At 32.1% G+C, this 27,415-nt stretch overlaps 1 protein-coding gene across 1 annotated transcript in view; it reads left to right on the top strand.

The window, feature by feature from the left end:
- Positions 1-13,068, top strand: part of LOC129224601 (uncharacterized) — a 45,192-nt gene extending 32,124 nt beyond the window's left edge. Inside the window, exons 5-7 of the mRNA XM_054859086.1 lie at positions 4,772-4,937; positions 9,833-10,026; positions 12,781-13,068. Of these exons, the coding sequence (XP_054715061.1) occupies positions 4,772-4,937; positions 9,833-10,026; positions 12,781-12,931 (511 nt within the window). The 3' untranslated portion in view covers positions 12,932-13,068. The remainder of the gene's footprint in view (positions 1-4,771; positions 4,938-9,832; positions 10,027-12,780) is intronic.
- The last annotated feature ends 14,347 nt before the right edge of the window (positions 13,069-27,415 follow it).

A 27,415-nucleotide genomic window follows, 5' to 3' on the forward strand; every position in this document is an offset into this window, starting at 1 on the left:
AGATATTAAGTGTAAAAAACTAACTACCCATCTAGAACAAACAGGAAATCCCATTTGTCTTTAAATTCCATCATCTTTTCCTTTAATAATGTACTGATTAGTTAGATAATCCTTTAAGTATTCTTGACATTGGTGCCAAAACTCGAATGGATTTCAGCCGAGAAATAAATGTTGCTAGGTACGATACTTTCTGATCATTTAGTTAGGAAGTTCTAAAGCACCAAACCTGTCACATGGTTCAACTACGACGACACAACACAAGTTTTACGTGAACCTTTACTTTAAAATATATCTCGGGACCTAAAATCGTTGCTTTCAAGAAATGAAGGCTTCACTCTCTTTCTCTCTACGTTTTATCTATTCACAATTGACATATCATAGTAGGAAATTTCATTACAAAAAGCAGAGCTGGCTTTCTTCTTATCCTTTGGCAATGGGTTAAATATTCATTTCAGTTCTCGCTCAACAATAGGTTAAAATAAATATTAATCTTTAGGGAGATATTATCATCCAATGTTTAAATTAATTAATTAACAAAAAGGTTTCCAATTCGATCCATTGTGCTTCGAAACCATGCTTGCTACACCTTAATTATGCAAAAAAAAAACGGTCTAGCCGTTTAAAAGCCTTATGGCGACAAACGTCCGCACAGAAGATTTTTATATTGTTACAAATTCTGTAAATAGTAATTATTTTTGTGATTAACTTGTCGTAATCTAGCTAAATTTGGCGTTTATTAAATTATCTTTCAACTAGAATTATTGTAGTAACTTAACCTGTAAATAGTTTCTTGTAATGAATATACAGCCCCTGTACATTCGACTGAAGTATACGGTGCCCTATTTTTTCATTGATAAGATTTGTGAATGAATAAAAAAAAAGAAAGTGGAGAAGTATTTCGAATTTTGTGGGAACTTTTCTTTTGATGTCTATAAATAGCGGTGCCGCATGATAAAAAGTCAGTCTCGATTGAAAAGTTGTAGTGAGAGTGTATTAGCTCTGTTTATTGCGAGGCATTTCGCTGTGTTGTTTTGCGTATTTGGATGTAAATATGTGTGCCATCGTTGAGTATACAGTGTTAATTGATATTTGCCTAATTGCTATGGTGAATTTAGTAGGGATACACCGGATATCCGGTAACTATCCGGTATCCGGCTGATTTTTTAACTATCCGGAACTATGAGGTATCTGATCGGGCAAGCCATTCCGGATCTGGATATCCGACAGTTTTTTTGCAGGATATCTGGGCAGTTATCCGGTAAAAATGTGAGAGATATCCGGGGTTGATGTGGGGTTATCCGGACGAAATGAGGGTTTAATTTTGAGTTTACTTTTGCAAAAATTCCAGTTAAAGCTTTCACTGTTTCATAAACTTTTCAATGATGCTTTCTCTTTTAATTGCTGCTTCAAAAACGACCATTCCTCTTCAAACCTAGCTTCTGGCATTCCCCCGCGTCGTCCCCCCCCCTCTCCTTCGCAAATCTGCGGACGGTATGTGGCCAATAATTTCTCCCTCCCTCTCTCACTCTCTCTGCTTTAACACGCTGAAGTGAAAAGTCGACCTTGAAATGGTTCATATCAAAGCGCTTGAAGTTGGAGGAGCGATCGTGTTGAAAATTAAAATACAGTCAAGTTCCGACTTGCGGGAGAAATGCATTCCACTACTCCTCTCGCGTAAGTTGAAATTTAGCTTAGTAGAAAAATGTATAAATTCGGATTTTTAGAAACACACTAAAAAATTTTAGGCATTTGTAAATACCTCTCACACTATTTTGAACCATTTCTTAACTATATATTACCGTTTCTTGCACAAAAAAAGCTGTATTATTCAACATAAAATGCTGTTACGATGTACAAAATTAATGGTCAATGGGAGACAGACATGTAAATAAAACAATAATATTGTTACAGTGTATTAATAATTTAATAATGCACGCTTTGGTGCCATTATATCTCATGAACATTAAACCGAAGAATGAAAGAAACTAATAAAAATGCTGAATAGTTGCACTGAAACAAAGCAATGTTTAGAGTAGTACGGTGTGGAAACTTCCGTTTTCAGTGATACTAAAAGGATGAAGAACCATCAAGAAACCAATATGTAGTGACCAATGACGTAGTCGATGCTTGCACCCAGCGCGCGCAGTTGTACAAACGAACTATTTTCGAAATTATATTTGCTTGTATATTTCTACACATGCTAAAATCCTTTCACTGCATTCATTTATATCCAAAATTTTGTGTTGCGTTTATATTTTTTCCATTTTTAGTTATCCGTAAAAGTTTTCTCCCCCTTTTTTAAAATTATTCCACTTCCGTAAAAATGAGTTGAAATCTACCTGGAAAAAAACCATCCACAAAAAAAAAAAAAAAAAAATCTCAGAACAAACATACAATTTATTTTATTGAAAGCATGACACATTTTAGAGGATGGAGAAGGGAGGGTCCGCCGATCTTAACTTGAGTTCATTGGAAATTGTAGAATGTTGAATAAAGTAATAATTGCTTTTCCCAGAATAAGTATTTTAACTAACACTTTCAACTGATATTTAGCATTTAAAATAGACGGTGAATATAGCAGTGAGAAATAACAGCTATAAGTTATTGCTTCATTTTCTTCTTTCTAATTTTTTAATTGTATAGTATAATTTTTAATAATATATTTAAGAATTTAATTTGTATTTTTTAAGAATGTGTATTTTTATTTTTTCTAGAATTGAAGTAAATTTTAAGTTTATTGTTCAAATATAAATTTATAAATTCATTTAAGAAAGATTGAACATGTTTAGCATACATTTTAATATTATATATAAGATGTTAATTTGCATCATTAAGAATGTGTAACTTTATTTTTTGGAATTTAATAAAATTTCAAGTTGATTATATAAGAATTGGTTTATTAATTTATTTTTAAAAGCGTGAATGTGTTTAACACGACTATTAATAGTTTGTTTAAAATGTTAATTTGCATCATTTATGAATGTGAATCTTTATTTTCTGAAATTCAAGTGAAATTTTCAGTTGATTATTTAGGTATAACTTTATTTATGTTTAAAAAAATAGTTAACACGTTGAGAACGACTTTTAATAATATATTTAAGACATTAATTTGCATTTTTTAATAATGTGAATTGTTATTTTCTGGAATTAAAGGGAAATTTTTAAGTTGATAATTTAAGCGTAAGTTTATTAATTTGTTTTTAAAAATTAACACGTTGAGAATGACTCTTAATACTGTATTTAAGATCCTAATTTGCATCTTTAGAGAGAGTGAATCTTTGTTTTCTGGAATTAAAGTAAAAATTTCAGTTGATTATTTTAGCATAAGTTTATTAATTTGTTAACTGGGTTGCCCACCTTGGGGGGAGGGTGTTTTAGGGGTATTTTCTCTTTTTTGGGGGGTATTTATGGTTTTTAGGGGATGGGCCCTTGCTCTTAGGGGGGGGGGGGCACCCCTGTCTTTAAGATGCTTATTTGCATCTTTAGAGAAAATGTACCTTTATTTCTGGAATTAAAGTAAAATTTTAAGTTGATTATTTAAGTTTATTTATTTATTTTTTGAGTCAAACTGGCCCTGTTTTAATATTTTCTTTTTTAACTTGTATGTTAGAAAAATTTTACACGTGTGTTATCTGTAATAAAAATGATTTCAAAGCAAAGTTTTATTTTTTGTTATTTCTAAATTATAAACAAGAAAATGTATTACTTTATGATGAAGTTTAAAAAAATTTCTACACATCATGCAAATCTAATAAAAAATACGACTTATTATACGACCTTTAAGATTTCAACTATGAATAATTAAAAGTTTAAAACATGTGCACATTACATACAGAAAAAATCTGTCGAAATAAAACAATATTTTAATGTTTCATTTTATATATAGCACAATTCCTAAATTAAAATATAGAGGCTCTAAAAAAGTGCATTTGAATGTACTTAACATGTTTTTAAAGAAATGATGTGTGGAACAAGTTTGATTAATTGTTTTGAAACGGCGTTGTAGAAAAATATGCGAACATGAAATGCAATCAAAATGCCGGATATCCCTCGGATATCCGAATCCTGCAGGTAAGGGGGCATCGGATCTCCGGTGTATCCATCAAAATCACTATCCGGTGCATCTCTAGAATTTAGCAGTTGTTAACGATCTTTCTTGTACATAATGTAAATAAATCTCCTGTGTTTTCTCAAGAATTGTGTCGTCATTTGAAAGAAAGTTTGAAGCTGCACGGAACTCTTAACAATATATTAAGATTAAATAAATTTTTATTTGTATTTGGTTTGCACATGGGAAAGTGGCTTATGCAATTTTGGTGCGTTGTGTGTAATTGGGTCACAGTCTTTGATCATTTGTTTCTGGTTTGTCCTTGTTGATAATTTTCTATTTTGTGATAATTTTTGTAGCACAACGCGAAATGAACTGTCACCCCTTGTCTTTTAGCCCCCCTCCCTCACCTTGCCCAAAAGAATTTCATTTACAACAGAAACTTGATATTCTTTTGAAATTCGTTCATTGAAAAAACTCTTAAATTTTCATTATTTTGAGAACTAGAAGAGACCATTTTTGTACTAATGTATTCAATAATTATGTAAATAAAAGTGTTTAAGTACATTTTACTTCCCAGTGGAATATATTATTCCACTTTTATGTTGAAATTGGATGATTTTTAGAAGTAAATTATATTTCAAACTTCCAGATTGGTAGCTCTGAATTTGAACTACTTTTGTGCTTTCTCAAACTGTATCCTTATTAGCTTTGTATTTACAGAGAAAAATATTCTAGATCATCCCATGTTAAAGGTAGCAGTAAAACACCTCCTGATTCAGCTATTGATGACGGGCAACAGAGTCCCAGAGGACCATCTCCACAGATGGAGGAATATACTGATACTTTAAGACAGATTCAAAGAGCAGCAACTCATCATAGTGGAAAGGTTTGAATCATATTACAACAATATTATATAAGGCAATAAATTTTGATGCACCCATGTGTATCTGTATGCAGTGTCCCAAAAAAGTAAAAGTGGATTTTTCAAGTTGCACACCCTCTTATATTTTTCCTTTTAAGTCAAAACAATTGTAAACAATTGTAAAAAAAGTCTTATGTGATTTGAACAATGGCAACCCGTGCTAACTTGCGTCTGAAAATGTGAACCAGTAATGTGTACTCGGCCAAATAAACAAAAATCTTTTCTTGGAAGTTTGAAATTTCACATTGATAAACGTTTTCCCTATAACCATACATGTACCACAAAATTATTTATTCAAATCAAAAAATATTTAAGTGTCCTGTAGGAGGCCTAAAGTTTTTAATTTTCTTCAAAAAACCAATTTTTTCTTTTTTTTTAAAACATTACATAGAAATTTTTAAAAAATATCAAGTTCAAACACAATTAGCAAACACATTTTCAAATCAACATTTGCAAAAGAATGGTAAAAAAATGAAATGAAAAATTTAACTTAAACTTGAAAAAATCCGTATCTTTGAGTACTATGGCTTAATATTGCAGAAGAGCAAAAACTTCGATGTAATACTAAAAACCAACTTTACTGCTTATATTTTTTAGCTCGATAATTTCTTAAAATTGATCTTATATATAGCTTAGTGTAGGATACCTAAATGCTTTTAATTTAAATAAATGTTTTTGTAGTATATGTGGGTTATAGGGGCAACGTTTTATCAACATGAAATTTTGAGTTTCTAAAAAAAGTTTTTTTTCGATTCGGCCTAGTATACAAGTGCTGGCTCACACTTTCAGACACAAGTCGGCCAGAGTTACTGCTGTTCAAATTATATGAAACTTTTTTTACAATTATTTTGACTTAAAAGGAAAAATATTAGGGCGTTTGGGACTTGTAAAATCGACTTTCACTTTTTTTTTAGACGCCCTAATATGCATGTATATATACACAGTTGACACTTGATTTCACTCACCTCCATTTTACGAACCTTCACAATTTCATGAAAAGCTTACTAGTCCTAAAATATCTTTTATTGAAACAATGCTATTCGATATTATGAACACTTTTTGTGGTCCCGAACACTTCTTAAAATCGAGCGTCAACTGTATGTGTGTACAATACAATGAAACTTTCAGACCATGGCCAACATTGACAGACTCTCAGAATTCGCACCCGTGCCTCCTCAAGGTTATATCTAAAATATATCTACAGAAAACACTCTGCACTCGCTTTACCATTGAACATACCCAAGAATTTTTCTGCCATGAATAACTCAAGTTGCATTAGCATGTATTTGACATCTTGATTTGAAATTCTCTGCTTTTCGGTCTTATCCTCACTTGGTACTTAATTTTCCTTATTAGTTTCCTCCACTTTTATGCTGGCCTGTGCTACTGACAACACTATTGCCTCAAGTATTTCTTCTGGATTCACAAGTCATCCATTGAAATGAAATCTGCAAAATCTAACCAATCAAATTCTGGTGGGCAGATGATGGCAAAGTCGCAACACCTTCTTTGAGGTCATGATAAATCCAGCTTTCTTTATTGTCTCTGGCTGAACTTTGTTCCAAGTGTTAGTGACTCATATGACAGCACCCACCAAATTCATAGATGCAGCTTGCTTATGAAGCTTCTACCGCAGACAGGCCACAGGTTCACATTTTCAGGATGACCCGTTCTAGGATTGAGTTCGATATTGTATTTTGGAATACCTGAGTGAAGCCTGGGTCTAAAGGCTGCATTTTTGATGCAGTGTTCAGGGGCAGAAATTTTAGTGCCTCATGTGTGACGATGTTGTGAGCAGGGCTGCGGAGTCGGAAGAAAAATGGCCGACTCCGACTCCTGGATTTTGAAACGCCCGACTCCGACTCCGGATGTTTTTGATTTTTTTAATTGTATTTTTTCAACTCCCTCTCTCCCTTCAGGGGAAGGGGGAAAACCTCTAAACAGAGATTGAAATATTGATTCCTTTTCATGAAAATTTCACATTTTGTTTTTTATTGTAAACACAAGACGCATACAACGTTAGAAATTCAATTTAAAAATCAAATTTTCCAACAGTTACGAGTTAAGAAGTGAGATGACTTAAAAATCCCTTTTAAAAAATTTGAAAAGAATTATCTGCAATTTGCCCCCCTTTAATGTTTAACAAATAGATATTGATCAAATCGTGTGCTTTCAATATTTAAAAGCTGTAACTTGAGAGAAAAAAAGCTTTTTTTTTTTTTCTAAATCCAAATTCTTGAGAGGGGGTGGTTTTCCCTGGGTGACACCCATCAGGTAGATGACATCCAAAGTTAATTTCAGAGTTTATAAATACTTTAATTCTGAAAATTTTCGCGAATATATTTTAAATTATATTTCATCAATCAAATTTCAACGAAAACAGGGCACATATACATCAGGAGCTAATTTTACACAAAATGCGGCCGGTATACAAATTTGTACAAATAGCTTTTACTATACCTATATTTCTTCTTCGCTAAATTTTTAATTTAAATTTTATTGTCTGCTTTAGAATTAACCTTAATATTAAGATTTTAAGATTAGCTGCAATTATTGAGTGTCGCAATCAAGAAATCATTTACACTTATTTTGTTCCATACTTTTTAGTGAGAACCAAGCTTATAGAAATAGTCTTAATAAAGAAAAAAACATTAGATTATTTTTCATCGGATCTTTTGGATTCGTGCTTTCGCGCCAGAACGTTTTTGAATTTGTCGATCACCCTTAAACGTTTCAACCTTAGCTACGGGCCTCGACTTATTAATTTGTTACGTTTCTTTCGCTATTTTATAACTGAGATCGAACAAAACACTATATTTCTATTTTTATTTGAAAGTGATTTCTTGAAAATGTTAGGCAACAAAACCGTTTGCTGACAGTCGCTATTAGTTAAGTTAAAAAGCAAGCAAACTAGAGGACGGCTACAGTAAGTTCGGTAAGCATTCAGGCTAGCTGATTGCCATAATGGCAGTTATTTTCTCATTAGTATCTTTTTATACATGTAATTGAACCAATTGGTAGTCAGTTTTTAAAAAATGCAAGGAGAGTCGATGAAAAGGAAAGAAAAAAAGAAACCCGGAGTCGGAGTCGGCAAGTTTTCTAATAACTCCGACTCTGACTCCTTTGCCCCAAAATCAATCCGACTCCGACTCTTCGACTCCGACTCCACAGCCCTGGTTGTGAGACTGTGCTGACAGCTTGAGTTGCAAATGTGTGACCGCTAATTACATGACTTTCCATGTTTTTTGTCAATTCTCCATTCATACTCCTGAGATAAACAATGAGGTGGTAGGGGAAAGAGATATGCTGATAAAAGAGTTTCAGGAACCTGCCCATGGGGATGGATTTTTCAAGAAAACAGAAAAGAATAATAACAGAAAAAGTGGTCAAGTTACAGAGAGTAAATTAACATTCATACATTTTTCAGTGGTCAACATGCAACTTTTAAAGGTGGTCAATATAGAGATGTTGATATCCATTTGGAATGTGTTATAAACATTTAATATATGAAATTTTGGTCAATTTAGGGAGGTGATCAACTTTGGAGATTTTACTGTGTTTGTAAAAATAAATAAAGTGAATAATTTAGAATGTTATGCTGAAATTTCTAATTTTGGAAAATTTAGGTTAAGTTGAATCTCTCTTTGTTAAAAGAGCGTCAGTTGACTTACACCCTTTCAGCAAAAACTGGTTCAGTTGACATTAGCTTCAAGTAACTGCTTCATAGCCAGAGCTAAGGAAGAAATGTAAACAAATACCAAGTAGCACATTAACAGCATCCAGTGATTACAGTTTAGCCCTTGTTTTGGGCCTGAAATGACTGTAACTGAGCTGTTGTCAAAAATTGAAGGTATACCTACTCAGCTTCTTTATTTATTTTATTTATTTATTTATTTATTTATTTTGACACCTTTATCTTGGTTATGGTTGATCCAGGATGACAAGCCGAAAACTACAGCAATGTTTAAGTCTTAGGGAATTGTGAGAAAGTTATTTGGTATTTGTTTGGAACAAATATTTTCACAAAATTTATCTAATAAAGAAAAATAAAAATGTGTTTGAATATTTAAGTATTTGAGTGCTAAAAACAAAACACAAGCTGTCACCCCATACTAGACATGCCAACTTACCTGCGTTAGCCTTCAATCTCCAGTTTCCTGTCACTTGAGAAATTTTATCTGCTTTTCACTGAACTTTATGACTGCCAAGTTTATTTATTTATTTATTTTTTGCATTTAAAGTTTTCCTCTTAAATCAATTTGCTAGAATGGAGAAAGATGTTTCAAATAATGTAATAAATAATCCTCAAAAATAAAACCAGAATAAATTACTAAATTTTAAAATTATTTTTGAAAAGTAGTTAATCTGAAAAGTAAATTGTTTTCTAAGAACACTAAAATTATCAATTTTGTCCTAGCATTGATTTGGTTCCAAGGTGAAAAAATTTCTTTAGCTTTTCATTTTATTAAGGTTGGCAAGTCTACATTCTGTAATGTTCTTTTCTTAAAACTCTGAGTGAGCGGAAGTTTAAAAGTGGTAACTTAAAGTTGATAATACTCTTTCACCTTTTTGACTTATTCTGATTTCTGTGAGGAGTTGCAAACAAATGACTGAATTTCTTTATCATTTGAAAACACTATTATTGCAGGCTCATTCAAAAGTTGACTGGGGAAAAATGTTGGTGAAAGATTTGATTAAATTTAGACATGAGTGTTTGTTATAGTGTCATGTAGATTTAGACAACATAACTCTTTTTGTTTTGTGGATGAAATTAAATTCATATAATGTTCCTGTATTCTGTTAATACTTTTTTTATAGTTAATTTTCGACAATTTAAAGTTTTAAACCTTAATTTTCAGCATGGAGATAGAAGGCATCGTAGTGACAATGTAAAAAATGAGTGGTCAGATGCATACATACGTAATGGAAATGGTTATCAGCACAATCGTCATAATCATCATCATCACCATCAGAAATCATTTCAACAAAGTCAGCAGCAACCTAGGCTTCCAAGGTTACCTCTACATAATCAGCAAAATTACCAACATCAGCAGTAAGTATACCTTGGCATATTTTATAATATTTTTCTTTTCAAAAAGCTTTATTGATTGGATTGTCTAGATTTTTTTTTCGGTTATACAGTCAGATCCCGCTAGAACACGATCCAACTTACGCGAAATGACTATAACGCGAGTTTTTCTTGAGTAATGAATATTTTTACTGCTGCGGCAAATTGCACTCGTGCAACATGAATTTTTTTGGAAAGGAGCGGCTGCGGAGCGTTAGAGAATGGGCTTCGTTGACCCTAAATATTTGTTTTGCGAATGGACTTTCATCACTTTAGCATCACTGAAAGTGGAAGTTCACACACTGTATTAGTCTAAACAGTGCTTTGCTTTAGTTTATACAAATAATACGCTCCCATTCTTAACGGGGGTTTTTTTTTCATTCTACATATGAACGTTGATAAAATAGAATGGCTCCCAAACGAGCTTTTTCAGCCAAGTTAGGGGAAGTGGAAGGAAAAGGAGAATGTTTCAGACCATTAAGGAAAAGGTCAAGATTATCTATATGCTTGAACAATTATAAAGTGCTGCGAAGGTAGCATGACAATTATGTATGAGTGAATCTTCGACACGTACAATTAAAATTCAAAAAAAGGAACTCTGTAAAAGTTCAGAACTTAGATTTAATACAGAAGCTTGCAGAGTAATGTTGGAGCAAAATACAAATATCATGAAAACAATCATTGATTTTGTGCTTCATAACAGTAATTTATGTTAAATAGTAACCCTTTCTAAAATACAGTAAAACGTCGGTTCTTTATAAATGATACGGTAATATATAGTTAAGAAAGAAATGGTTTGAAACAATTTGAGGGGTGTTAACCACATATCTCAAATAATTAGGTATGCTTATAAAAAATTTTCTAAACATACATTGTTCCACAACGCGAAATTTCGACTTAAGCGAGGAGTCTTGGAACGCATCCCTCGCATATATCGGGATCCGACTGTAATTGCATTTTATGTGGCTTTGTAAACATATGGTCCTCACTCCAATATCATTTGAGAGGTTAGTTTTTGAGGTTTTAAAAGTCACAATGATCAGTGTCCTTATGCACACAGAAGTTTTTATCCTAATGCAGGTTGGGAGAGGATGGTTCTTAGAAACCACGCACACACATAATTACATGAGTATGCAGTAAACTCTTGATTATCCGTGAGCAGATTATCCCCGGGGCGAATCATCTGCGAGTTAATCTGTGATCAGGAAGTTGTATTTTAGCAGCAAAAAGCAAATACCAATCTCCTTTTTTTTTTTTTTTGTCGAAAAATTAAATTTAAACTCGGTTGTTTTTGTTTTATTTATTTATTTACTCTAAAAGCACTTATTTTTGCAAGTCTCTAATTTTCACAAGCAGGTTGTAATTGCCAAAATTTAAGCCTCTCAAAATATTTTTAGTGGTAGATTTTTCAACTTTTGGCTCTGTTCATACAAAATTTGCAAACTCGGATATTCTGATTTTTTTCCGTAAAATTATGGCTCGCAAAAATAAGTTCTTTTTCAGTATTTATTGCATCATCCTACATACTCCTGTTCTTTTTTTATGTTAAAATTGTTGTGCAAAAATAAAGAACATTTTTTACTGAACTGTATGTATTTTCATTGTTTGTAAAAAGTATTATGCATCAATACAGCCAAGTTTTTAAGGAAGAACAATTTTTACCTTATTAACCCCTCATTTTAGCCTTTTTGCGGTTTATCCGAGGCATTTACTGTTAACCAATTCCATGGAAAATTGGGAGTTCTGTGGGGGGGGGGGGGGAGTACTGTGAAAGATCGCAATTTGAAAATGTCAATATTCACCGAAAATTCTGCTATGTGAATGTTGCCATACAGCAGCACATGTCAAAATTACCAGGCTTCGGTTTTTCACAATAACATATGTATATATTTTATTAGAGATGGTTGTGTTGTTTTTTTTTTTTTTATTTGTTCATTTCTTTTATCAATAGATTCAACTCATTCATTTAAAAAAGTTGCAGGTGATTGATGTCTGGGAAAGTTACTGATTAAGAATGTTTCATTGAATCATATTCTTTTAAGAAAAGCAACTAAAATTACATAAAAATAAGAGAATATGCCAATAAAATTTTAATTTAGGGATGGGGGAAGGAACAATTGTCCCTCATGACCCCACCCAAAAGTGATGGACCTGCTTTCATCATAACAGATCAACAAAAGTAAACAACCTATTCCCAAGGAGACGATTAAGCTCTGAAAGGTAGGCGTGCATCTTATCTTTCCACGAGTTTCTAGAGATTTTTGCTTGCACCACTCAGGTATTTTGAGGCTTTTTTGAAATGCCTTTAGAGGCTGTGAATATTTTAATTTACATTTTAAGTATATCAATAATTTTTGTTAAGATTGTGATCGTTATTACAGTATGGAACTTTATGGTGTTTATTACATCAGTTTAATGGTTTTTAATATGTATTGGATTGCAGAAACTTTCAGTATTTAGATTATGATTATGTTTATAGAAAACAAACAATTATGGTTGATTACAATTACTTACAATGAATCTACACAGTGTTTAATACTGATTACTCAAAGCCTGCACTCTATTATATCTTCTGTTCAACAATTTTAACATGTGCAATAATTCAGTGTTGTGTAGTGTCAAGCCTTAAAAGAACTTTGTCACTAATAGTTTTCTTTGTGTTGTCTTTTTTCCCTTTAACATCTTATAATATTACTTTTGTAAATGTTTCAATATGACTAATTTTCCTATTGAATTTAGATATGAAATTCAGTATCGTCAAAGAAATTCCAGTTCACTGCCTGCTTTGAAGCAGCCTCTTGTTCCTGTTGTTGACCAAAGATTTGATAAACCAAGAAAAAATCGAGGCCCAAGAGCTGCAAAGTTTGCGGATCAAGTTATAAATGGTTGAATATTTCATAGAATTAAGGATTGAATAATTTATTCTTTAGGTGAAAAAAAAATGTAATTTCTATATTGTTCTTTGCATTCGTAGCAGCTATGAAATTGAAAGTTTTAGATGTTTATAAAATGTAAAAAATATTTTGTTTGAAAGCATTTTAAAGAATGAATGGCTATGTTTGACTTATATTATATCTAAATAATCTTTGGCTTGCCAATTTCTTACTTATAAAGACAAAGGCTATATGTCTTTGTACTTAAAGCAAGCATAAGCTTGTTTTAAGTACAAAACGAATCTCCATCTCCATACGCAAATAGGTTTAACCATACTGGGCACTCATAAGATATTAACAAATGAAGCGAAAATATTCCATACATCTTTATGATTAATAAGATCTACATTAAGAGTTTTTTATAATAAGATATATTGTAAGGTATGCAGAAGGAGGGCTCATTATATAAGTTAATCTTTCATGCTATCTTTAAAAACAATATTTTCGTTTGAAAAACTGCAACAAAAATCATTCTTTTTCAAAAAGATTTATTTTTTATTTATGTATTTTATTTTTTATTTTATTTATTTGTTTGTCTTCTGTAATGCTCACTTTCATTCCTGCTGACTAGATACCTCATTTTCCAAGATTATATCAATGAATCTCTGGATGAGATAGCTCAGGAGCTCTCAACCTGGAGGGTGCACCCCCTGAACAGGCCTAGAATTTCAGGGGAGACGTGAACAAACAAAAAATAATTGTAACAGAAAAATCAAGTATAACTCACTCAATTTTATGGTCACATTTAAATAGTATGGTAGACCGGGGGATTGCCTCCACCCCTGATATTTGAGTCAAAGAAACCGGACAGCTCCTGACCTGTAGCAAACGATGCTACAACCAATACCCCAAGTCGAGGGCAGTCATTACGCGCGTTGTTTTTTCTTATAGTGTTGAATGTTGTTTTGAAGAAGTTTGATCTTATTTTTCCACTTTAAATAAGCTGAGGTATGTCCCTTTAGATGCTTCAGTGTCTGCATTTGCTATGAACAACCTTTAACTAGCTATTTAAGCCGACATTTTAATCAACAATATTGATCACTTCCATTTGTTTTGATGTCTTTAATCTAAATTTCTTCCATCTTGTCGGATCGGAGTAATGCCGCCACCATGGCAGCATTACCCCCGGAAGCATCTTTCCACTGTATAGGTCAAAAGCAATTTTTTAAAGGAATGAAAATGCAGTCTTGTAAACTGTGCTTAGTAAAAAGAATTAGTTGACAGAAGTTACTCTTAACAGAAGAAACTGGTGAAGAAAATGATATTGTAAATGCGAGCAATACGTCTGAAGGTGAGTTACTGGATGTTGCACCTTGCCCATCAAAGCCCGTTCAGGAAATGCCTCAAAAAACGTTTCTTCAATCGTTAGAAAAAATTTTCACCTATTCCAAAATTGGCAGCAGAAAGGGTACAGGAAAGTTCTAAAAGTAAAGTCCACTCGTCAATTCTAACGAGAACCCCAATGAAGGCAGTTTTGGAAAAAACAGTAGCTATAAGAAAGGAAAAGACATTGAAAAAGAAACAAGCCAAAAGAAAATCTGCAGCAAAGGTTTTGAGAATGTATATCACAACTGAATCCAAATACAAAGAAAGAGAAAACAGTTACAACATGGCAAAACAAAATGAATAAATCTGTTAAGAAAGGGTGCAAGCGACTTTTTAGCTCGTAAACCTCTTCATATGAGGAGGACATCAACGTCAAAAAGTTACGTGAAGACGACTAAAATGATGACCTTTTTGATCCAAGCGATCCAAACTTTGTGCAACTTAGTGCTATTTTGCTTTGTGCAAACAAACTGTGATACAGATGCACTTGCTGTGGCAAGTGGGTGCATTCAGAGTCTCGCGATGCTGAAACAGATGTTAGATACATATTTGCGATTTTTGTAAATTTTAAAAAAGCAGATGAATTCAAAATACTGTTTTTTCACTAAACTTAAAATAAACTAAAAATATCATTTCTTTTGCTTTTCAATTCCTATATTGTATTGCTAATTGCATATAGGATTTTCACTAAATTTTCCTTCTTAGTCTTTTAGTCATATTGGCTAGTGGGGGGGATTACCCTAACTTCCTGGGTAATACCGCCACAGTGCAGAGGTTGATAATTTGATGTTTTGTGACTATTTCTTTTTTAGATTTATTAATAACAAATTTTGTATACATTCTTAAGATAGCTTACAATAATCCAAAATATTAATCTAGCTCATAAATTTGATTTTTGATGGTAATAAAAATTAAAGTTCCTTAAGGTGGTGATATTCACCCGGTCTACCCTAGTTCCGCTTTTTTTTTTCTTTCGTGTTTTTAGTGTATGTTCCATCTATGTTGTTCTGTAAATCTGAATTTTCAGCCTTAGCAAACATAAAATCAAAGTATCAAGTAAAGCAGGATACTGAAAGTGGCATGGGAGCGTGCTTTGTCACAGTTGCAATCTTAATAATTAAAAACTCATCTAGGGCAGAGCATGGCCACATTTGATTCGCTTACGCTTTACGGGCGTAGACAATTTATGACTTTTCTGTGTTTATCTGATCCAACTATTAGCCTAAGATAATCTGCTCTTGAAATCCTCGAAAAATATGCAACTTTATATGTCGCCCATTTTGACCGCAAGAAGCGCTGAACCCAATCCTGTGTATCCACCAATCAATGGCAACATTTCAAAGCTAAAATTGGGAAACTTGATTGACCGCAAGAGGTGCTGAACCTAATCCTGTGTATCTACCAATCAATGGCAACCTTTCGAAGTTAAGAATGGAAAACGGGGATTGCCTGTAGCGCCCCCTTTGCTGCCATAAATTTCTGTGATTGTCACAGCCTAGTATAAGCGTAAGCAAATCAAGTGGAGCAATGGACAGAGGCATCCCATTTCTTGATGTTGTGAAAATGACTGGTGAGACTAACTAACCTCCTCTAGATCACAAATTTCCTCTTTTTAATTTTTATTTAATATTTTGGTTCTCGGGTTTCATATGTTCTAATAATATTCAAAATAAAATTATGTAAAGTTCTGTTAAATGTTATGTGCAAAATTATCCAAATTATCAATTAATAACCAGCTTAAGCTATTCCAACCAGCTTCAGCTGACCACATATGGTGGTGAGACCTCACAACAGTTTTCAAAGAGTGCAGAGACTAAAAGGTTGAGAACCCTTGATCTTCCCCAATGTTTTTCTATATTGTTCCCACATGTCTAATGGCTTATTTATTTATTTTTTGTTTCTGATTGCATCTCAGTACTATGGTTTTACGAAATTTGTGGAAATATGAGTCAAAGACTCCCCACTGCTGTGATGATTGTGTTAATGGAAATTCCATAGATGAGAAGGTAGTTTTAATTTCAGTCGATCTATTAAAATATCAGTTACAAAAGTAATTAGGAGTATATTGTAAGGGACCAAAGATTGTTTTTAAGCATCAAAACAAAACCAGTGCATTTACTTTTTATATGTGTTATGTCTATATTGGCATTTTTCAACTTCATTCCATTTTATTTTATTTATTTATTTATTTATTTTTATTATTTTTTTATTATTATTATTTGTTTTCTACTCTTGTTACTTTCTGTTATTTTATAGCACTTTATTATTATTTGTCTTTTTGTGATACATATTTATTTCATTTTTAAGTTGCAATCCCACAAAAAAAAATTAAACCTGTGTATAATTATTGATAGTGCATGTGGATTGGTATATCTAATAAAAGATCTGAAAAGAAAATGGTTTGATCTTTCGATAAGAGCTTATTAAGATTCAGAGTGAAAGTCACAAATTTAGAAATGGTTTGTGAACGTGTTAAAAATCTTACCTGGTCATAAAAATTTGAAATATTTGCCTCTGAAATTTTACAATACACCTCCAAGGATTTCTCACACTTTTTTATTCTGTGTTTTAAGTCTGTGCAAAACTGTTAAAAGCAGACATTATCATGAAATACACCGCCAGCTCAGTCATTTCCAGCCGAGGACTGCAGTTTCGTGCTTATTAGCACTCATCAGCCCGGCATAGGAAAATGACTGAACTGGAGATGGAAACCTCTTAAGGAAGCCAAGAGTGTGAAACAACTCATCTGGTCTGCTAATTCTATATTGGCTACCAGTTTGTTTCGCACTCTTGGCTTTCTTAAGAGGTTTTCCATCTCCAGCTCAGTCACTTTCCTATGCTGGGCTGATGAGTGCTAATAAGCACGAAACTGCAGTCCTCGACTGGAAATGACTGAGCTGGCGGTGTATTTCATGTATTTTGCTTTAGCCCTGGCTAATGGGCGGTAATTTACAGAACAGACATTATCAGTTCTGCTGATTTGCAAATGAAGGATAAAATATGAATAATTCATGTAGTTCTGGGTGAAGTTCACTCTTGGTGGAGGCAGGGGAAGAGGAATGATATTAAAGGAACTGAGTGAATCTCTCTCTCTTTATGTATATTAGCATATTTTACAATCATAGTTTTGCTTCATTTTTAAAGGGAAGAAAAGTCTTTTCATAAACGATGTATAAATTAGCTGAAAATGAATTACACCCAAACCTGTTTTTATGCCATGAATTGGATAAGGACCGCATAAAAAAAATTGTTTGAAACTTCATAAGTAGCTATAAAAAGTTGTTTTCACAGCACAGTTAGGACCACAAAAAAAGAGTCTCACTTAGAAAATAACCCAAAAACTTACAAAATAACTAAGAACTGGTTCTTTGAATGAAATCAAAATAAACCAAGTAATGATAATTTTGCGGAATCGTCAGACAAAATTTCCCGAAAAAGGAAATTTTTGGGAGGTTACAGTAACGTCCCATCAGGGTACTCCTCTCCTCACTTGAAAATACTACCTCGCACTCATTTTATAAATAAATTTGTCAATTGAATCCCAATCTTGATTGAAATTTTTATGTACCGCGCAAAAACAGGTTTGAGCGTATGTTAAATTTTTTTTTGCAAAACCTGTCTGTATAAATTTAATTTGACAAACTTTTGAACTGATCACTGTTTCTGCTCAACAGCAAATGAAAATTTAATTTAAATTCATTTAAATATGATTAATGGTTAAATTTTTTTAATTCTAAATTAATGCCTTTACAAATCTTTCAAAAATTTACTTTAAAAAAAAAAGTAAGTTTTGCTCCTAAGGATTTTTTAGTAAGATGACGATCTACCTTACTCATTGTATAGATTGTATGGTAAAATTATGGCGTAGTTTATTTATTTATTTTTGTTGTTTAACAAATAAACGAGTTTTGAAAATCTTTTTTCGAAAGTAATTAAAAAAATTAATGATGAAGTAAAATGTGTATTTGTTTTGCAATAAAACATTTTGGATGTTGATTAATCACTGTTAATTTTCTTTTCTTTTTTTTAAGTTTTCATGCATCATAGTGTTCTTTTTTTAAATGAAAATTGAAAGAGCATAGTGAAATGTTTTTTGATGTTATTTGCCCTTGTCCCCCCAATATCAAAGTATGAAAGCTTGAAGTTGGGTGACATTTTAGGAAAAGTCCATAAAATTTAACCAGTAATGAAAGGTTCTGGAAAAGGTGATCAGATGCTGGAATCTTTGAATTCTAAAAAATCTATAGCAACTGCTTGAATGTCCATTTCTTCCTAAATTTGGCAACTGTTTTTTAATGTCCCCCAACTTTAAAGATTATATATTTCAATAACAGGGGATGAGGGCAATAGATTTATGAGTCAAAATACATGTTTTGCTATACTCTTCTATTGCTCACTTTTTTTTTCATTCTTGCACTAACGTAAGGTTTCCTGGTCAGAAGAAGTAATAGGGGGAATGGCTCACCTTTGGAGACTTGAATTTTTTTAATATTGATCAAATGTAAAAATTTTACTCGGTGCCCTTGTAATCTTTGCCCACACAAAAATAAGTTTCAATCTATTATAGTAAAAAAGATGAACAGATGAAAAGATTTCATGAACTTTTACTTTGTTCCAAAGTTTAATTCTATGGTGCTTAATGGGTAAGTTAAAAATAGATCTGAAACATTCAGTAGTTGAATTACAACATACTACAGGGTACTGTACGTTCTGGAAAATATGGATATTTTTACATGTTTTACAAACTGTTTGAGACCAAGCATAAATATTTACAACGGTAATGACCAACCATGCAAAAATGTTAATTAATACATTAAATAAAAATGTTTTAAACACAGTACATTTTTATTCAAATCTTCTGAATAAAAGTTGGTAGGGCATATCTAGTATCTCTAGGTACATCATGTACCCACAGTGAAATATAAAAATGTTATGCTATTATATTTAGCACTAAAACTATCAGTGTACATTTACTTTTTATAGAAAAATGCTTTAAATGTTATCCCATTACTTTTTATTTACATTAATTTTATTTACATTTTCATAATATTTACATTAAAATAAATTCCACTGTATAACTTATCAAACTTTTATATGAAAGTTACGAGGCATGTTCACAAAATAAAAATTTTCAGAAATTCTTACCTGCTTCAACAATGAAATCCCATTCTGCCTTGTATCTATATCTGCAATAGCTAAGACTTAAAATCTAGGACGAAAAATTAATTTGTCCCAAGGTGCATCATGCGCTGAGGTGAGCCACTTTCTGCTACACTATACACTTAACTTTAATTGAATTCTATCTATTTCAGTTTAATGATTAAATTTTCTTTGTTAAGTTAATTCAAGTTTCACAGTTCAAAAATTGGCTGATGCATTTTATTTTTCATTATTATTTTAATACTCTGATATTTTGAATTTAAAATTTGAGTATATGAATAGAATGTTCCAGAATTTAAATTTTGTTTTAAAAAGTATTTATGAAGCTTACTAATTGCTAAGCATAAAATCCACTGCCTCTTTTTGTTGTATGATCACCATAATCTTTTTCAAACAAAATTTATCTATGTCAATGCTTATAAGTAGCGATGTGCCGGATCATTAAAAAAGTACATCCGTGAATACGGATACGGAACTCAAATTTTTTTATCCTTTTCAACTATCCAAGTGTAAAATTTGTTACGGAAGGTATTCCCGTCAGAATAATGGCAGTTTCTTTAAAAAATGTCAACAGCGTCAAGAATATAATCAAGGCTATGATTTACTCTTTAAAGAAATCTCCGATAAAATTGAGGGAGAGTTGGAAGGAATGGTTCAGTGCTTCATTAATGCTTAGATGAAATGTGAAAAATTATTTCTAGCTTACTTGGTAGATGTAGGACACAGGAGCAAGAGTGTAAAGCTGCTGCTGGACAGGCTAGAAATAATTTTATTTCAGCATAAATGCAGCACTGACCCATTCCACCCAACTTACTCCAACCGACGAAATACAGAGCCGAGAACACATTTACAAACAGTAAATAGATAATTTAGTCTCACTTTTTTTTGAAGGATGCCGAGAAAAACAAAAATGAAGAATAACAGAAACTCGAAATTAATAACAAAAACTAATATTAAATTAAAAATTAAAAAAACAAAACATGCAGAGAGCCGACCTCATATTAAGATGAATTTCGCCGGTCAGAACATACATTTGTTAACAAATATGAACTGACAGCAGGTAAAAATTTTAAATCATTGAGCTTTTTCTCCTTATCTTCCGACTATGATATCGCTATCAATCACGCGTATAAAGGCTTAGAATTGCATTTAAAATTTACTTAAGGGGAGTCAATACCCTAAATTCTTTTTAAAATTCGATTTTTTGATTTTTATATAATTTTGAAACTCCATTTCAATACCTTTTTAATAATACAAATTTCTTCATCATGCTCATATTAGAAATAAGTTAAAATAAAATTTTAAAAAATGTAAACCTATTTTGATAAGGTATGATTTTTTCCTTTCAATTGCAGTATCTCGAAATGGTATTTTAGAAACTAAATGTTCCTTTTTCTCAGAAACTAAATTGTGTTAGTCTTTGAAATTTTTACCACCTATTTCATACATCCAATTGCATATACTGTAGCATTGGCGTCGTCAGCTGAAATTTATTGGGGGGGACCATTCTGATACTTTCATTTTCAAGTTGTATCAAGAAAAATGCATGTATATATATATATATATATATATATATATATATATATATATATATATATATATATATATATATATATATATATATATATATATTATATGAGATAAAAACTTGACATCAAATATAAATGGGTTTACATTTAAGACAAAATTTTTAAACAGGTACATCTTGATTTAACATATTTACACAATAAGAAAAAGAAAAATAAATTCCACCAAATACATTTTTTCTAGACTGCACATGGGATACTAATATCCGTGCTATTTTTTTGTGATCAATTTCATCCAAGATATTTTTGTGAACGTAACATAAAGCAACATGATTTAACCGCTTTTGTGTCATAGTCGACCTCAGATACATTTTGAGCTTTCTCAGCGCACTAAATCTTTCAGCTTCACACAACGAAGCGGGGCACACCAAAAGCAGCTGCACCAAATTTTCAACATTTTGAAACAGACCCCTAACTTCTTTAACGGCTGACGACAAAGCTTTCTTTGCTTCATCTAAGCAGTTAACTTTATGGAATAGTTGAAGCTCAGTTTTTAAAGCAACCATTTCATTAAAATTTTTAAAAGAAGGAACATTTAAAAAAAAAAAAGTTGAACGCATTAGCTTCGATAAACTCATAATGTTAAAATAATTCTTGTAAAAGCATACCTGATTAGCAGGCATTCAGGGGTTACATGATAGGAGGTCACTGTAACCTCCCATAAACTTTTCTTTCCCAGAAAATCTTGTCTGACAAATCCAAATTTCGAGTAGTTTTTCGTGAAATATTGCATTAAAAAGATAGTCTCATTAGATGTACAGTGGCTCCCAAAAGGGTTCGTACACCTTGAAATTTTGCAGTAAAACTAAATTAACGCAAAACTAAATTCGAATATGAAGTTCATTTTTTTTTTTTTTTTTACATCACAACTGATTTTATTTTTGAAATTTGTCAAAAAACGAAGAGATAGAGAAACACTACGCCACAAAAGTCACCGTAAGCTGAAATATTTTTAAATAAATTCATGATTAAAATTGTAACAGGTCATTTTTTTAAAATTATTTTTGCATTGTGTTGACACTGTAAAGTCATTTGGCTTGAATTTGTTGTGCATTTATTCCCTAATATTCTGCTTATTATTTTTAAATGGCTGGTATTCGTGAAAAAGCAACAAAGAGCATTCGAAATTTGATTTCCCCCCCCCTTCACAGTAGTGGTAAATTGGTTTGAAATCTCTCTGAATTAGTTAATGTATACCATTCTATAGTAAAGTGCTTAATAAAATACTTTTGAGAACGGAATCAGATCAAAAGCAAGGTTAGAAAAAGTCAACTGGCAAAGCTAACAAAGCGTGATCGGAGATTTACTGTTAAAACAATTATGAAAAATACACATTTGAGTGCTGTAAAAGTTTCTGCAGAATTTAATGAAAAATTTCGCGCTTAATTTTCTCCTAAAATTGTTCGCCAAGTTCTCTGATTAGCTGGATCAAATGGGACCTTTTCCCGCCTAAATTTTCTCGTTCTTGCAAAAAACAGAAAGCTTACGCTTTCCGCTGCAAAATCAATGTTAAATAAGCTCAAAATGTTTTGGAATAACGTCTTACTTACAGATGAAAATGAATTCAACATTTTAAGTTAAAGTGTTGTAATTAAAAATAGAAGAAAAAGTGAGGAATTTAATCTTAAAACTTATAGTTGGATCAGTTAATCCTTACGGTGAAGGTGTTCTTGTGTGAGGGTGCATATCAGCATTATGACTTGTTAGTTTGGAATTTTTTGATGAAATAGTGAATCATGCTGTTCATTTGAATATTTTGAAAAACAATTTTTAACTATTAGCCCAAAATTTGGCTATTGGGAACAACTTTGTATTTTATCAAGATGAGAAGCACACGGTTTTCAACGTTTGCGTCTGGTGTCTCAAAAATTGTCCTTAATCTTAGAAATATCTCCTCAATCCCTAGATTTAAACTTAATGTAGCATATTTAGAGATATCTGGTGGCTAGTTTACGAAAATACGACATTGAAACGAAAAGCGAACTAGAAACAGTAAAACTCGAAGTGCGGTTGAACACTTACTCAGAAATTGAACAAAAAAAAGAAAGGAAGAACAATGAAATCTATTCCCAGACGTTTAAAAGGTATTGTTGGTATACTGCACGAACTTAGTTAAAAGTTAGATTATTTTTCTAATGTATAGATATTTTTTCAAAATGTACGAAGACTTTTGGGAGATAAAGTTTCTGGCACTTTTTGATTATTGATTTCGTAAAAATCAAGTTTCATTATGTTATTAAAAATTTTCGTGCAGTTTTGTTGAAAATAGATCATAGATCTTATAATTAAATACCTATTCTAAAATATTAATTTTAACCAATGGATAGGGGTGTATTTCATTGAAAATCCTAAGTGTACGAACACTTTTGGGAGCCACTGTAGGAATTTCATTCGGAAAATTGAAAAGTAGCCCCATCTGAATGGTATAAAATCGGGGCGTCCCTACAGGCATTACACTTAACAGAATGGTACTTACCAATCATTGTCTTTTGTCTTTTTGAAGACGGTTCCGTGGGATGTTGATAGTGGCACCTGGATGTTGATGGTGATTCAGTAGGTAAAAATTGCTCAGGTTCATTTGATGTAGAAGGTTTGCTACATTTTCTCGTTTTAACCACTTTGGCGGCTCTAATTCAAGGAAAAATTGTAGCCATATTGCAGCAGGTTTTCGCACGTTAGTTTCACTGCAGCACATGTTGGAACTCTGCTTCTCCCCCTGGAAAGTGTCAAGATTATCTTCGACCACGCCTGCCTTTTAGTTCGCACGAGTGACTTCCAATACTCCCCATTCCTGGGCGTGTTCGACGGTCAGTTTTAGAAAGGTGTACAGAGAAGGAATTTGAAAAGCATTGAAAACAGATACTTAAAGGCTTGGCTTCGTTCTTCTGAAACAACATCGTGTTACTATGCTTTTCAACACAATGTGTGTATAATATTACACATCAACACTTCGACACGCGCATACACTATATGACCAAAATTAGTAATTTGGTATTAGGAAACTTTGAAAAATTCAGTTTTACGGATTTCTCCAGAAATAAGAAGCTAATTCTGTGTAATTTTTTTCGAATAAAAAGTATATTCCAGTTATCATTTTCCAATAAAAATTAAGTCTATTCAGTTAGGGGACTAGCAACAATATGAGGAAACAAAAAAAGGTTTTTAATCTTCTTTTACTGTACATAGTTTAGAATACGCTACAACTTTCAGAAATAAGTTAAATAACTATGTAGAATTTATTTTTATATTTTGGTGAAAATATCACTTAAAACTACGGAGATATAAGCATTTCTTTAAAAAATACAAATTGTTTTTGACGGTTTTCGGCTCATAACACGCAGTTTTCCGTCAAAGGTTACTAAACTTTCAGAATATTTTACAGCATACTTGAGAAATATAGTAATAAAATTTGAAGTAAAAGTATTGAAAATGTGATGAAATATGAACGTTTAAAGCAATTATTTTTTCACTGTGCATGCGCGAACTATAAGAAAATTATAACTTTCATAATCCAAATTCCAGATAGATCCTTCAACTATTGAAAAAATTCCACTCGATATCTTTAAAATTTCAAAAGTGTTCAGCGATCTAATAAGCCGAATTCTTGGATAGGCGACGAAGCATGAGGGATCGTTCGCAAATTATCCGTTTTTATCATGAATCATTTTGCACGATAAGAGGAAAGTTTTCCCAGTTTGAGAACGACACCGTATCATTCGTTGCCTAGCCAAGAATTATTGAAATTCGGCTCATTTGAACACTGATAACTTTTTAAATTTTAGTGATATCGAAGTGGAATTTTTTTTTATGAGTTGTAAGATCTATCTGGAATTTGAATTATAAAGGTTATAAATTGTTATCTTTCGCGCATGCACAGTGAAAAAATAATTGCTTTAAACGTTCCTATTTCATCGAATTTTCAATATTTTTGCTTCACATTTTATATCATGTTTCTCTTGTACGCTGTCAGATATTATGAAAGTTTAGTATCGTTTGAAGGAAAACTCTGCATGTTATATCAATGGGAGAGAAATATATAAAAATAAAACAGTACGGTACGTACAGTATGTAGTAATAATGAAGCACTTCACTGTAATAGTACTGTACAATAGATACAATAAGTTACATTTATATCTTAAAAAATGAAGATGATTTATCCTGCGAAGTCTGATCGTCATCCTAATATATTTTTAAATACAGTAGCTTCGCATTTACTTTTATAATATTTACATCTATGGTACTGGAACCCCTTGGACTTATATGGATTGCCTTCTCTTGACTTCTAATTATACGTATGAAAGATTCGCCATACCTAATTGTCGTGCTACTTTCGACCCACTTTCTAGTTGTTAAGCTTATCAAGAATCTTTATCTTTTCTTAAATTGTCGCAAACTTTCACTTTTTGTTTCCATCTTCAAACTTTAGATGAAACAGCGTGGATGGATGCCACAATATTTCATAACCTTTTATACTTAGAAAAAATAAATGAAAAATGAGGAGTGGTGATCTATACACACTAACAAAGCTATTTTTATAATGCGGTGTGTGGAAACTTGCGTAGTCAGTGATGCAGAAAGGATGAAAATACATTCACGAATTAATGCTTAGTTGTCAATAACAAAGCATCACGATTCCTTTCCAAATATTTTCGTATTGAGAGCAAGAAATTAGCTTTAGCTCTAAAATTCGTCGCTCCTGAAAATCTTGCGTTATAGCCATTTCGCGTAAGTCGGATCGCTTTGTAGCGGGAGTCGACTGTATTGAGGGGTCACATTTTTCGTTAGTGTAAGTTAGTGTTTCGTAGTTTCGTTAGTAAGGGCATAAGTCCCGGACTTATGACCTTTCGTCACTAAACACGAATGACGGAATAGTAAGACGCACTGAATGTATGGCAAGTTTACAGAAGAACTAGATTTTTTTGGAGTAATGAAATAGAACCAAATAACTACTTAGATCTAACATTATTACGGTAATGGTAGGTTCGTAAGTTAGGGGGTTAGTGGGGGGAGGGGAGGAGATTCGAAATCACGACCTAAACAGAGATAAGGCAGAAAACTATCAGAACGAAATTCGCTAATTTATCGGGGATTTTATTATTATCACTCTACCATCTATATTACCCAAAAAATTACGTGATTTACAAATCCGTTCTGGGGAATTGTGAATGCCTCATACAATTTTATTTTTGTAAGGAATTCGTTAAAAAGTTGTGTGGTACATTCTGGTTGATGTAAAAGTTTGGTTGTAAGTTTTAAAATGTGATACTTTTAAACACTTTTTTTTAATTAATGATTTGCCTTGAAAACATCAAAAACCATTCACAATTATCGGTCAATCACAATAGTTTTCTATCACTTTGTTCATTAAATTTAGGTCTCTGTGTCATATGTATTTGAAAGTACAAACCAGTTAGAAATGACCTTAGACAAGGTCTCCTGCTAAACACACGTGAGGTAAAAGATCCCCCAGGAACGACCCCCCATTGATAAGAGCTATTGTGAATGTGCTCGCTCTTTCTACTCATGCCTTTCTTTCAAACTAGAATAAGTAGAAACTGAATTCCTTATCGATTTCAACATCGAGTGCAACAAGGTGCTTTTCATGTTTTCTCGAAAGATCCTACATCCCACCCTTCCCCAAGAAAGCTATAGAAAAAATGCTAAAGAAAAAAGCTGTCTCCTTTAGAACAGAATTATTTCTGTACTAATCTCACAACAGCAAAATATATATATATATATATATATATATATATATATATATATATATATATATATATATATATATTTTCTCTTAAAATTGGTTGGTTCTTAACTAACCAATTAATTTATAAATGAATTTCACATTTTTTATATTCCTCATTTAAGATCATTATAAAAGCCCAGGGATACATTAATAATATATATTTACACTCTCATAAATAATAAATAGTCTGCTTATGATTATGCCTTTATGTTACGACAACCTTCCAAACCAAAAACATAATTCTTGTAACGTTACACCTATTAATACTGGTAACCTTACACATTTCTTTTTACAGAGCACATATGCTTCACGGGCCGTAGATCAAGGGAGGATGCAGACAAGCATTTTAGGGGGAGGGGTGGTCATGCTGAAAAATATTCAGTTTTGGTTACGAAAAATTTCTGACACTGTTTGAGTGTCAATAAAATGTATCGAATCGGCAAAAAACATGGCATCTAGAACTGCACATTTTTCTTCCAAATTAATATCAGAAGCAATGAAAGGAAGAATTATTTCAAATATTTACTTAAACAAATAATTAATAGACTAAAAATTATTACAGATGACAACTTTATTCATGAAGCATCTGAACACAATGCGTATTGATATATTTTCATGATATGCTA

The sequence above is a fragment of the Uloborus diversus genome, chromosome 6, assembly GCF_026930045.1.
Source record: "Uloborus diversus isolate 005 chromosome 6, Udiv.v.3.1, whole genome shotgun sequence".
NCBI classification, from domain to species: Eukaryota; Metazoa; Arthropoda; class Arachnida; order Araneae; family Uloboridae; genus Uloborus; species Uloborus diversus.